The 14,615-nt window shown below is 45.8% G+C and overlaps 1 protein-coding gene across 3 annotated transcripts in view; it reads left to right on the top strand.

Moving 5' to 3' along the window:
* Positions 1 to 1,816: 1,816 nt before the first annotated feature.
* Positions 1,817 to 14,615, top strand: part of LOC149464481 (trafficking kinesin-binding protein 1-like) — a 98,007-nt gene continuing 85,208 nt past the window's right edge. For all 3 annotated transcript variants that reach the window (XM_089674449.1, XM_089674452.1, XM_089674451.1), the window contains exon 1: positions 1,817 to 1,952. In XM_089674449.1, coding sequence (XP_089530575.1) covers positions 1,933 to 1,952 — 20 coding nt within the window. In that variant the 5' untranslated portion in view covers positions 1,817 to 1,932. The remainder of the gene's footprint in view (positions 1,953 to 14,615) is intronic.

Here is a 14,615-nt window from a genome sequence, read left to right as displayed (position 1 = left end):
AGAACCGTGCCAAGCTCTCCCTGTCACCTTCCATATGTACGAACCGGGAAACTTTAATGCGTAAAGGACAAAATAATCCATTGACTGTTTTTGGAAAACACCCGTTTGTAGATTGTGTTCAGCTACTGCTAGATAGAATACTACCTGATCTTCTGGGTTCTCTTTGTGCCGGTAATTTCCAAGTGTTTTGTCACTTCAGATCAGAAGATCCCCTTAACTACTAAAAGTGAAATCCTGAGAGGACGGACATTGAATGGGAGTGGTGGGCACAAGTTGTGGTATGTCACACTCCAGTGCTGGCTCTCTAAGTCACACGCACCTGATACTTTGTCTAGTGTGTCCTTCCCCAATGATGGCGGATTACATGGACACAATAGAACATTCTGGGCACTGTGTCAGAATGGAGGGCTAATACCTATCAAATGTTACAAGAGAGCAGAAGACACACAAAGCTTATATTCAGAGCACTGTGGGAGTTTTGTATGTATAAAATTCCTGCATGACCAGGGTGATCAGATAAATGATCCCTCTATTCCGTATCAAATGAGGTTCAACGTCTTTAGATCTCAGAATTAAAGGTAAAGTGTGGTATGCTTGCAGTGCGTATTCTGAGCTCTCATTACAGTATTCATTTTTAAAGAGGAGCTTCACAGTGCTTTTTTTTTTTTTTTAATCCCCTTTGCCTGTTACCCTAGGTCAGCGTTTCTCAACCTTTTTTCAGTCAAGGCACCCTTTAAAATTATGGACAGCCCCGAGGCACCCTTTAAAATTATGGACAGCCCCGAGGCACCCTTTAGAATTACGGACAGTCCCGAGGCAACCTTTAAAATTATGGACAGTTCCGAGGCACCCTTTAAAATTATGGACAGCCCCGAGGCACCCTTTAAAATTATGGACAGCCCCGAGGCGCCCTTTAAAATTATGGACAGCCCCGTGGCACCCTTTCAAATTATGGACAGCCCCGAGGCGCCCTTTAAAATTATGGACAGTTCCGAGGCACCCTTTCAAATTATGGACAGTCCCGAGACACCCTTTAAAATTATGGACAGCCCCGAGGCACCCTTTAAAATTATGGACAGTTCCGAGGCACCCTTTCAAATTATAGACAGTCCCGAGGCACCCTTTAAAATTATGGACAGTTCCGAGGCACCCTTTCAAATTATGGACAGTCCCGAGGCACCCTTTCAAATTATGGACTGCCTTGAGGCACCCTTTAAAATTATGGACAGTCCTAAGGCACCCTCTAAAATTATGGACAGTTCCGAGGCACCCTTTCAAATTATGGACAGTCCCGAGGCACCCTTTCAAATTATGGACAGTCCCGAGGCACCCTTTCAAATTATGGACAGTCCTAAGGCACCCTCTAAAATTATGGACAGTCCCGAGGCACCCTTTAAAACTATGGACAGTCCCGAGGCAGCAATCAAGGGTTAAAGCAGGAGGTGAGGAGGCGATACAATAACTCCTCAGTGCCTGTCAAATGCTCTATAAAAAGCAATCCAAATGTGGGTCGTTCTTCAGAGAGCACTGCCAGTGTGAATGAGCTTTTAAAAGGTGAGATTGGCAGAAGATATCGGAAAAAATTTACATCTTGCTACTTATGTGTCTGATAGACGGTAATAACAATGAAATCTTGCAGTCCGGAATGTTGGAATATCAGTTGTGTAATGAACACTCGATGACCCTCCTTTTCTAGGAACTATTGTACATCTGTAGTGAAGAGGTTGAATAGGTTGACTCTTCCAGGATCTAGTCTACTCCTCCTGTGTGCTCAGCCTGGGCTCCTCCTCCTCTATTCACACACATTTCAATTGATAGCAGCCGTCTGCTCCTCGCAGTCCCTTCACACAGCTTGTAACATCCAGGTGTGGGGACACCACTACCAAGATGTAGTGGGGACACCGAGCGGGCTCACCGGGGACTCCATCCACCATGCACTACAAGATTGTCAGGTCAGTAGGAAGAAAGTTTGATGTATGATGATCCTCCCTGTTTGACAAGTTCATTACAATGCACTACTGTAACTACCAATGTCTGTAGTGTTGTCTGTGTATACAGGCTGCTGCCCGAGCATCACTGTTCTGCTTTAAGGGTCAGTCCATCCTAAAGTGACAATTTTGGTAGATGCTGGAAAGTTTGAACACTTGTTGGGCTTTTCTGTCTCCCTGTTGGTGAGATCTTTGTGCTCTGCCCATTAGGCTCCATGTACACGGGATAATTCTGAACGATGGAAACTGACTGCTGGAAAACGCAGGTTAAAAATCATCTGTTTAGCCGCGTTTGCATACCGTGTTTATGAGCATTTGCGTTTAGAAGCGTTTTTAAAGATAACCTCAGGAGACCTTCCAAAATGCCCAGAAAGCACTGAAAAACAGTAAAAAAATAACTATTTCAGACATTTTGAAAGAAATAGAGCAGTATTTGTTGAGATTAGCTGTCTTTTTTTTTTTTTTGTGGTGTTTGGATGTGTTCCATTTCTGTGCAGAAATTATTGCAGCAGTGTCTAACATATTTTCTTTCATGTGAAACTTCAAAGTATGGGGTACCAGGTCCATTTGAGTACCGGGAAAACGCTTTGCATGCATTTTTCATGATGAAAAAAGGCTCTGGACAGCATCTGGAAATGGAAGAGTTAAAAAAGATTTGCAAATGCTTATAAACGCGTTTTGGCGGTTGAAATCTACTTCTGCGTTCAAAAAAATGACTGTAAACTCAACTGCCTGTAAACGACATAGTGTACATGGACACAGGAAAACATTAGGGAGAGTTCAGGGGCTGCTGAAAAAAAACCGCAGAAAAGCTCCTAAACGTCAGTTTATCAGCTGCAGTGTACATGGAGCATTATGAGGGTATGTATGAATGAGAGTTAGGGACCTTAGATTGTACACCCCTTGAGGGTTAGGGACCTTAGATTGTACACCCCTTGAGGGTTAGGGGCCTTAGATTGTACACCCCTTGAGGGTTAGGGGCCTTAGATTGTACGCTCCTTGAGAGTTAGGGACCTTAGATTGTACGCTCCTTGAGGGTTAGGGACCTTAGATTGTACACCCCTTGAGGGTTAGGGACCTTAGATTGTACACCCCTTGAGGGTTAGGGGCCTTAGATTGTACACCCCTTGAGGGTTAGGGACCTTAGATTGTACGCTCCTTGAGGGTTAGGGACCTTAGACTGTACACCCCTTGAGGGTTAGGGACCTTAGATTGTACACCCCTTGAGGGTTAGGGACCTTATATTGTACGCTCCTTGAGGGTTAGGGACTGATGTGAATGTACAATATATATGTAAAGAGCTGCGTAAATTGACGGCGCTATATAAGTACCTGAAATAATAATAATGAGGGGCTCCCACTCTCCCTGCTGAATTACTTCGTTTATATCACGGTGAATGTGATCGATTTGTACCCAATAAACACCTATACCCCGCAGGCTGCAGACTATTACTTGGGTTTACTGGGTTTTATTAGTACCTTTTTAATATTGGCATTGTATATGGGGACTGGGGTGTAGAAGTCGAGGTACATAAATGCGTCCTTCCTCAGCGTATTGTCAGCACGGCACCTGCGTCTTTTAGAGAACAGGTGCTGTACCGGCATACACGGGTCTCCTTTGAGCTGCTGTCACAAGTGACCCGGAATGACTGCAGCTCAAACAATGGCATTGTGGTAAGGTCTGCTTTCCGTACTCAGTGGGCCCTCGTCCCCTTGTGCATTGCACACATTTAGGGACGTGCCAGTGTCACAGGACCTGAAACACATGAAGGTGAGTGGGAAAACGCATCCAAAAAAAGTATTTTTTTAAAGCAGCAAAGTCATAAAAGAAGCCAGGGACTGCTGCAGCCAACCATGCTCCACCTATAACTAAATATCTGTTTGGGTGGAGTGGCCTTTTAAATAGCTCTAGTCCCTTTTGGATGGGATTTAAAAAAACAGTTATGTAGGCCATAGATGGGCTGCTTATCAGCCGAATTTTCGGCCGGTAAACGAAAAATCGGTCGGCCCCGTTGCCGATGCTGCCACCAGCGTCCACAAAAAGCGGCCATTTTTCGTGGATTTTCCAGCATGACCGATAAAAATAAATGTGAAGATCCACGAAAAACGGCTGACGGGCTGGCCCCACTAACAGCGTGAATATCGGCCGATTTACGTGCGGACCAAAATTTGGCCGATAAACGACCCGTCTATGGCCTGCATTAGTGACACCATAACATTTCTGCAAGTTGAGTGCCTTTTTCATTGTTGATTTAGGGTAGATTCAAATTACTAAAGCTGGTGGAGAGAACTGCTGCTGGCAAGTGTGGGCTTAAAAATGTTATCTGCCTGGGTGTCATGTTGATCCTCTGGCTTCAATGCTTTCCAAGTGTATGATCTGAGATAAGTATAAGGCTCCATTCACGTGTGATTTTCATTGCAACTTTACAGTGATGCAGCTTTGGATGAGTGCAACTTTGGTGCGTATTTGGCTTTGACCAAGGGTGATTGTTTGTGCTCTACAGAAGTCGCATGTATTTCATTCAGGTGTGACTTTCATGCAAGTTTGGAGGATTTACATTGAAGTCTATGGCTCTCAAGTCACGTGAAAGTCAGACCGAAGTAGCACAGGAAGTTGCACAGATATGAACGGGACTCATTGGGAAACAAAAACGTTGGACCACAAAGTCGCACAAGTTCATATCTCAGGTGATGTCTTTCAGTCACAGTTCTTGGTGGTGAGAGAAAAGTCCATTTGCAAACTGCTGAATTGCAAATTTTTGGACTCCCCATAATATATGCAAACAGATATGTCCAGCATTTGGAGAGTCATGCGATTTATGGATCCTGGTTACCTTTCTTCATTAATTGAGAGGTTTTGTACAAATTATCTCCTAGATTGTAAGCTCCCAGGATCAGGCCCTCCTATCCCTCTTGTATTGAACTGTATTGTTGCTGTATCGTCTCCCGTTATATTGTAAAGCGCTGAGCAAACTGTTGGCGCCATATAAATCCTGTATAATAATAATAATATAAATCCTGTATAATAATAATAATATAAATCCTGTATAATAATAATAATAATAATAATCATACAGATCTCAGTGAAATCATCCAACCTGATCAAACATAGAATCTGTTCACTGTTATCAGTTACATTGTTTCCAGTTCTCTTTGTGGACAACAGAACACCTTCTTCCCATGTTATGGAGATGAAGAGGGGAAGAGAAGTTTTGTAGTTCTAACACTTCCTGTCCTAGGGTGACAACGCTGTTCCTCTATAGAGCAGTGACTGAGGGTGGCCACCCTAGGACAGGAACAGTGTTACTGACAGGATCACTGGGAGAAAATAAAGAGAAGACCTTGAACAAAGAGAAAAGTAATGCAGCCATCACATCTAAGGACTTGTAAGCTTCAATATTTACCATTTTTGGGGGGTTTAGATAAATTTTAAAACTGTTGCAGACGGGCGTATTTACCACAAGGCAAACAAGGCATTTGCCTAGGGTGGCTTTTTTCAGGGGGGCAGCACCTCCCCCCAGAAGAAGGGATGGAAGAAGGGACATGTGTGCCATTGGAACCAGGTGGGATCTGAGAGGGGCTGCGGGCTGCTTGATGGTGTACCTGACTCTCATTCCCGGGGATGTCTGGAGGTGTGAAGATGAGTGTCTTTCTCTCTTTTGCCAGGGGTAGTGGAAGGCTCTCCTGCGGGTGGGGGGCAGAAGGGGTGTTGTTGGTCAATGTCAGGCTCTCTTCGCGGGAGGGGGTGGTGGTGGTGTTGGCCCGTATCCATGGGGGCAGATGATTTTTGTGTTGCTTAGGGCAGCACAAAACCTAAATACACCACTGGTTGCAGGTACTATACTGTAAATCTGATGCAGGTGTCCAGAATGTCAGGCGCAAGGGGTCAATATTCATGGGTTAAGTTCCCTCCATTTTTAGGATGAGGCCAGTGAAAATATCATCATGCAGGTGTATTTTTGCTCAGCTTCCTGAATGAATGCCCCCACCAGGTATATTGGGCAAAGTCCACATTTGGTGGCTAAGCCGATTTATCAGAAGATCGGTTATGCAAAAATCAGCTAATCTGGGTCTCTGCGATGGCTAATGATTAATATGGCGTCATGGTTCTTCCATAATGTAGAACATCTAAACAGAAGATTGCAGAGTCCGTCCATTATATCCTCCTGGTAACACAACATCTCCTGTTGGAGGAGGAAACACCATGTGCAGGTAGCTCCACAGTAAACTACATGAACAGATATTTTATAAACCGTTTTTAAAAAAAAAAGAAGTCTGGAAAGTTGACAATACATGGGCAGATCAAGACATCATTTAGGTATACTTGGCTATCTGCAGATATTAACAGAGCTGTGGGGACTCTTGTGACTCTGAGATGCTTTACCTCCTTTTGTAGCTATATTTACCTACAGCTTGATTCCCAGGTGAAATCAATAGAAAATGTTTTTTGGTGCTCCTTGATGTCCTGCTTATCTCTGAGTTCTTCATGCACATGATAGTCATTTGTATATTGGCTGTGAGGTTCTAGTAGATCCTTTCATGGATCTGTTTTCCAAGGATGACTGCTGAGACCTGAAAATGGTAGGTGACTGATTACTTGGTCCTCTGACTCCAATACTTTGTTTTCCTGGCCCAGAACAGATCAGGAATGCTGACTTCATTTGCACTATATTTTTTTCAGGTCGGTAGTTAAGCAGATGATACCTTTTCCAACCAAAACCTCTATTGCACCTCCACAACATCTCCAAAATACGTCCGTTCCTAACCCCGGAAACTACTAAGCAACTCATCCACTCCCTTATCATATCACGACTTGACTATTGTAACTCCCTCCTCACCGGCTTACCTCACCGCAGGCTATCCCCGCTTCAGTCGATCCTGAATACGGCTGCCAGACTTATCCACCTTACTAACCGCTCCATCTCCGCCACCCCCCTCTGCCAATCCCTCCACTGGCTTCCGATTGCCCAACGGATAAAATTCAAAATGCTGACACTGACGTACAAAGCTATCCATAATACTGCCCCAAACTACATTACTGACCTAATATCCACATAACACCCAAAACGTACTCTCCGCTCCTCACAAGACCTCCTACTCTCTAGTTCCCTTGTCTCCTCCTCCCATGCCGCTCTCCAGGACTTCTCCAGGGCTTCCCCCATCCTCTGGAACTCCCTACCCCAATCTATCAGACTATCACTCACTCTCCTCTCCTTTAGTCGCACCCTGAAAACCCATCTCTTCAGGGAAGCCTACCCCGCCCTCAGCTTATTGCCGATCTCCTCCACTCTTCCTACCACTCCATCCCCCACAGCTATCTCCTCCTGTACCGCTATCCCCTCCCTCCTAGATTGTAAGCTCCAAGGAGCAGGGCCCTCGAACCCCTCGTGTATAGAATTGTATTGTTCCTGTACTGTCTCGTGTACTGTCTCCCATTGTAATGTACAGCGCTGAGCAAACTGTTGGCGCTTTATAAATACTGTATAATAATAATAATATTCCATGAGTAAGATTCAGATGAAGCTGAGTGACTGAGCTTAAATGAGTCTAATTCTCTTTTTCCTGCTACTTGCGTAAAAGTGTCCAGGCCTGGTCATTAGAAAATTAAATGTTTCCCCGTAACCAGAAATACTGGTTGTTTCTCAGTGCATCAGCAAAGGAGCGGGTAGGGGAGAGAATAGTGAACACATTTAAGTGGGCTTCCTGTCAAGAGAACCTGTCACTTTGCAATGAATAGGTAAAGTGACATATTCTCTATAATGGTCAGAGGTGGCAACATTTATGTTGCTGTTTTGATAGGTTAACTTTTAGTATCTCACAATGTACCTTTTTTGGCTGGAAGACCACCATATTTATTACAGACGCAATAGAAAAGTGTTGACTGCTTGCTCTTGGATGGGTCTAAAAAAGCTTGTCTGATCATCCCTGACAATAAGCCAACCATACAGATCGTTCCAGTGAACCATCGGGAATTCTCTACATGGGTGGCCTTGTCTCCACCCTCTCGCCTGAATCCTTGATTGAAAAATAAAGTTTGGAAATATGTTGGCCCAATGGCGGATACATCCACTCAGAAACAACTGCTAAGGTACTGTTGACAGACGCTGGTGGCAGCTGTCAGAATACAGCAGCTGCAGCAAGAGATACATCCAGCCGCGCTGTATAGTGTGGATGGGAGAATCTATTAGGGTTTTTCTTTGGTTCAACCTGCTCTGACTATGTGTAGCCAGCATTACTCTTCTCTCCTTAATCCTTCCCCTTATCTATTGAGCTATATATGTATACTTGGGGGTGCTAACACCCACATTTGTCTAGGCCAGTGGGGATCAGCTTGAAAATTGAGGCTCTCATGTGTGGCCCCTGGCACTTCCAGAGGGCTGTTCAGTAGCAGCTCTAATAAAAAAACAAGATGCTATCAATTTCTTTTGCATCTGAAGTGCAATATATCAAGACAGCCCATTCAAAATTGTTGGCCTATAATGCACCTTAACGGTCGTAAATTTTGATCCTGCTGTATTTTATAAAACACTTGAAGACAAATTGTCAGTAAAATTAGCCCCATTGTTGGTGTCAGCTGCAGGATTAATAACCCCCGGCATTGTTGATATTTGCTGTAATAATGACCTCCAGATATTGACATTGGTGACTGTAATAATAACCTCCAACATTGGCATCAGCAACCACAATAATAACTCCAGCGTTGGTGTCAGTGACCACAATAATAACCTCCAGCAGTGGTGTCAGTGACTGCAATAAGAACCACCAGCATTGTTGCCAGTGGCCTCAATAGTAACCCCCAGCATTGGTACCTGTGGCTGCAATAAAAACCTCCAGCAATTGGTATGACTATCCGTAATAACCCCCAGAATTGAGGCCAGAGGCAGTAACTATAACCCCCAGCATTGGTACCTGTGGCTGCATTAATAACCTTCTGTATTCTTGTCAGTGGCCATAATAATAGCCCCCAGCATTGTGATCAAGGATTGCAATATGAGCCTCCAAAATTGGTGCTAGTGACAGCAATAATAACCCCCAGCATATATACCAGTGGTAGCAATAATAACCCCCAGCATTGGTACCAGTGGCAGCAATGGTAACCTCCAGTATTGGTACCAGTGGCAGCAATAATAAGCTCCAGAATTGGTGCCAGTTGCAGCAATAACCTACAGCATTGGTACCAGTGGCAGAAATAATAACCCCCAGCATTGGTACCAGTGGCAGCAATAATAACGTCCAGCATTGGTGCCAGTGGCAGCAATAATAACGTCCAGCATTGGTGCCAGTAGCAGCAATAATAACGTCCAGCATTGGTGCCAGTGGCAGCAGTAATAACCCCCAGCATTGGTGCCAGTGGCAGCAATAATAACCCCCAGCATTGGTGCCAGTGGCAGCAGTAATAACCCCCAGCATTGGTGCCAGTGGCAGCAGTAATAACCCCCAGCATTGGTGCCAGTGGCAGCAATAATAACTCCCAGCATTGGTGCCAGTGGCAGCAATAATAACTCCCAGCATTGGTGCCAGTGGCAGCAGTAATAACCCCCAGCATTGGTACCAGTGGCAGCAGTAATAACCCCCAGCATTGGTACCAGTGGCAGCAGTAATAACCCCCAGCATTGGAGCCAGTGGCAGCAGTAATAACCCCCAGCATTGGAGCCAGTGGCAGCAGTAATAACCCACAGCATTGGTGCCAGTGGCAGCAGTAATAACCCCCAGCATTTGTACCAGTGGCAGCAGTAATAACCCCCAGCATTGGTACCAGTGGCAGCAGTAATAACCCCCAGCATTGGTACCAGTGGCAGCAGTAATAACCCACAGCATTGGTGCCAGTGGCAGCAGTAATAACCCCCAGCATTTGTACCAGTGGAAGCAGTAATAACCCCCAGCATTGGTACCAGTGGCAGCAGTAATAACCCCCAGCATTGGTGCCAGTGGCAGCAGTTATATCCCTCAGCACTGGTGCCAGTAGCAGCAATAATGACCTCCAGCTTTGGAGTTAGTGACTACAATAATAACCACCTCATTGGTGGTCAGCAGCAGTATTCATTAGCCTTACCTGATTCACTCTATGATGACATCGGGCCGGGAAAATACTTCTACTGTTGAGCAGAGATCACTCTGCATCACAGTATCTGTTTCATTATAGTTCCAGGTGTGTGGTCACACAGAGAACATCCCAGTACCCGGCACCCCGCCACCACTACTGCAAGGTGCCCAACAAGTAGCTGACCCACAGAACATGTTGGCTGGCTGTATGCAGCCAATGGACTACGTTGGGCCCCTAACAGTGTTTGAATTGTACTTACACAGTTGACTTCCATCCCATGTCTTTGGTTACCTTTCTGGGCTCTCATTGTATACAAGCCTTTGTATGTGTACTTGGAGAGCATTACAGAGGTATGTTTTCCTCATTAGGGATGGTGAGAATTGTCTCAGGGTGGAATTGAAGTGACAGTCACAATACATATATGTCCTGTAACCAATCAACACCATCTGTACAACTTTTACACCTTAGCATGTTATAGTATACATCAAGTGACAAAGACAGAAGTGTCATAAGAATGTTATCTGACAAACTGGCCCACTGGACATCTTTTGAAGACTCTGTTTTATTTCATCTAAGATTGGGTAAGCAAAAGGCTTGGGCATCTCTTTGAAAATATGGACTGCTGAGTTCTTTGTTGTCCTGTTTGTTCACTGGATAAACATTAACTTCAGCACAGCAGTAAACAGAAGAGGCCATCTTCCTTTGTCTGCTGGATTACGGTGCCCTCTGACCCCCTTTTCCCCAGGAAGGAACCTTCCTACTTGTTGCTGTTTTTAGGAAGGTTGTTTAATTTGTTACTAATTATTATACAGTTAATTAATTAGTTAGTTAATTAGTAGTTAACGGACAAAAAGTCACATCTCCTGGACCCATTTCGAAAACATTTAATGCCCTATTTTGATGAGTACAAGGCAGTGGAGGAAGCTCAGTTAGTGTGGGTAAGCTAGCGCTATTAATGGAAATTCGAAATGAATTTCATTGATCGATCTTGACCTAAGACTCGCCATAGAAGGGACACTTCTCTGGAATAGTGGGGAGGGTTGGGTCCATCTTTTGCTGTACTCGTGACCCACTGTGCAACTTTTGCAATTGGCTGAAGCTGCATATATGTGGTTGTCACCCTCTGCCCGTCTTCTCAGTGAGAAATTGGAAGGATTGGCCAGGACAAGACAATTTTTCAGCAGGTTTATTTATTTATTTCAGGTACTTATATAGCGCTGTCAATTTACACAGCGCTTTACATATATATTGTACATTCACATCAGTCCCTAACCCTCAAGGGGCGTACGATCTAAGGTCCCTAACTCCCATTTATTCATACACATACTAGGGACAATTTAGACAGGAGCCAATTAAACTTCCAGCATGTCTTTGGAGTGTGGGAGGAAACCGGAGTACCCAGAGGAAACCCGCACAGGCACAGGAAGAACATGCAAACTCCAGGCAGGAGGTGCCGTTGTTGGGATTTGAACCAATGACCCTAGTACTGCCAGGCGGAAGTGCTAACCATTTAGCCACTGTGCTGCCCCTTTGTAAAAGCCCCATTAGCTACAACAATGGCTTCAGATAGTCAGAAGAACTTATCCATAAATGGCTTAAAGTAGTTCTAAAGTCTGAACGTTTGATCCAGCGCTGTGCCCGTCTGTAACGGCTCTCTCTACTCTCACAGGCCTTGCTGAGGCAGCGGGAGCCATTGGCTCCTGCTGCTGTCAGTCAAATCCTGTGACGAAGGAGTGTGTGGAGGTAGGGGGTACAGGCAGTGCGGCTCAGGGTAGAACCCACAAGTGTGCTGCCATACGAAAGGCTTCCTATGGTGGCACACCAAGAAGAAGAGGAGCCAAGAGTGGCGGGAGGGGATCCTGGAGGAGGAGGATCAGGGATACCCTGTGCAATACTGTATGAGTATGACATTTATTTTTTTACACATGTAAATTTTACAATCACTTTAATCCTGACATACTGGGTGTTCGGTCAGGCCATCTATGGACATCCTCGGATATGTGTATGCAATCTTCTGTTATATGATCGGATTATTTGACTTATTTATAATTTGAGAATACCTAGGGGAAAAATAGAACAAATCTGGAGCAATGGGGTATTGCTACTTCAGGCTTTCTCCAGTGCCAGTTGGCAGTGAGGATTAGATGACCTTCAAGAGCAACACATGGCCAGTCGTCTACACATTTATTCATGTGACCAGCTCTGGAGGTAGCTCTTAATACCATTTTTCCAGAAAAGGTAAACATTTCAGTTCTCCTGAACTAAAACTACCCTCATAACAGATTTTCAGATTTTGGGTTGAACGAACACCCCCACTCCAGGATTTACTGCCACCTCTGCTAGGGATAGCTCCACACAGCTCCTCAGTACAGCTGTGACTGACCAAGCTTGGCTTTTCAGTAGTTACTGTTGTCATTGGCCAACAGGGTCCAAAATTTTGAACAGTCACATTTCCTGATATTTGTCCATCCTCCCCATTTGCAACAATGTTGGTATCCACAGTCACTGCCGTAATGATGGTCTCTGAGCTTTTGTATTTATCCATGATGATGCTTGAATTTGTTTGTTGTGGATCCGTCTGTCTGTTTGTATGAAGAGTACCCCCAGAATCTTGATGTCCTTCCTAATCACATTGGCTGGTTGATGATCACACAAGTTGTTGGCAGCTTGGACTCTGATCTTCTTCAGTGCCAGTGGATAATGGAGGTGACTTTTTCATATTGAACCTTGTACTCCATTTGAGCCAGGTTTGGGCAGACTGACACATATTTTGAATGTAATTATAGGTTAATATATAATAAATTAATACCAAATATGTTCACATCTCTGTTATTAGCCCTGATGAAAGGGATGTATATCACCAAAATGTGTTGACTGCTTTAACCTTCAGTAAACACTGAAACTTCATAAAGAATGCCATGGTGTAGGGCAGGGGTTATCAAACCTTTTGAGAACAGGGTGATAAATTACTCCAAAACTTTTCATGTCCCAGCAGTGAAGAATAAAGTTTATACTTGCACAATAAAAGTATGGGAATTTACCTACACTGAAATGCTGGAAGGCTCTGAATGGGGCTGGGTGTTAGTGTGTGGGGGATGGGGGTTGTGGTGTGAGCTAGGGGACTCTGGATTTGGTGGCCATGTAGGGGAAAGGGTATCTGGAAGGGGCTGGGAAGCAATGTGGGACATTGGGGGCATTGTGGAACACAGTTGGTGGCTGGGGGCACTGTAGAGGGCTGGAGGCTCTGCTGCAGGTTGCAGGACACTGTGGGCAGCATATAGAAGCTGAGGGCTCTTTGTGAACCTGGGGGTACTGTGGGGGCTTTGGAGGGCACTATGTAAGCTGGGGGCACTATGGAAGGTTTGGAGGGGCGCTATGGAAGCTGGGAGGCGTTGTGGGAGGTTTGGAGGGGCACTATGGAAGCTGGGAGGTTTGGAGAGGCACTGCAGGAGGTTTTGTGCAGCACTGTGGCAGCTGGGAGGCACTGTGGGAGGCTTGGAGGGGCACTATGGCAGGTGGAAGGCACTGTGGGAGGCTTGGAGGGGCACTATGGACGCTGGGAGGCACTGTGGGTGGTTTGGAGGGGCACTTTGGCAGCTGGGAGGCACTGCAGGAGGTTTGGAGGGGCACTATGGAAGCTGGGAGGTTTGGAGGGGCACTATGGCAGCTGGGAGGCACTGCAGGAGGTTTGGAGGGGCACTATGGAAGCTGGAAGGTTTGGAGGGGCACTATGGCAGCTGGGAGGCACTGTGGGAGGCTTGGAGGGGGGGGGACTATGGACGCTGGGAGGCACTGTGGGTGATTTTGAGGGGCACTTTGGCAGCTGGGAGGCACTGTGGGAGGTTTGAAGGGCACTATGGAAGCTGGGTGCATTATGGGAGGTTTGGAGAGGCACTATGGAAGCTGGAGGAGGTTTGGAGGGGCACTATGGAAGCTGGAGGAGGTTGGGAGGGGCACTATGGAAGCTGGAGGAGGTTTGGAGGGGCACTATGGAAGCTGGAGGAGGTTTGGAGGGGCACTATGGAAGCTGGAGGAGGTTTGGAGTGACACTATGGATGCTGGAGGAGGTTTGGATGCGCACTATGTAAGTTGGGAGGCACTGTGGGAGTTTAAAGTGGAAGTCCAGTCAAATCCTAGCTTTGCTCAAACCTGCTTCCACCCCCATTCTAAGCCTATGCTAACTACCCTGTAAAGGAAAGATGTGTATACTTACCTATGCAGAGGGTGCTCTAATCCTGTCACATGATCGGCTCCCAACGCCGGCTTCAGTGTAGAGGTGGGACAGCTGACAACAGGCTGACCCATAGTCAAACCTATGGGTAACATGTTACCCTTCACTGAAACCGGCCGCTGGAGAGATCATGTGACCAGACTGGAGCACCCTCAGCATAGGTGAGTAAAGACATCTTTTACAGGGTTGTTGGAAGAGGCTTACAATGGGGGTGGGAGCAGCTTCACGTATTGCTGGGATTTGACTGGACTTCTACTTTAAGGGATCTGCAGCTGACTGGAGGCCTGGGAGTGAGGAGGATGCAGCCGGTCAGGGAGCAGCAGCTGAGTGACAGACCACTGGTGTAGAGCATT

Source organism: Staurois parvus, unplaced genomic scaffold, assembly GCF_062004578.1.
Source record: "Staurois parvus isolate SC_StPar_1 unplaced genomic scaffold, SC_StPar_1.0 ptg000151l, whole genome shotgun sequence".
NCBI classification, from domain to species: domain Eukaryota; kingdom Metazoa; phylum Chordata; class Amphibia; order Anura; family Ranidae; genus Staurois; species Staurois parvus.
This window is presented reverse-complemented; position numbering and strand designations above follow the sequence as displayed.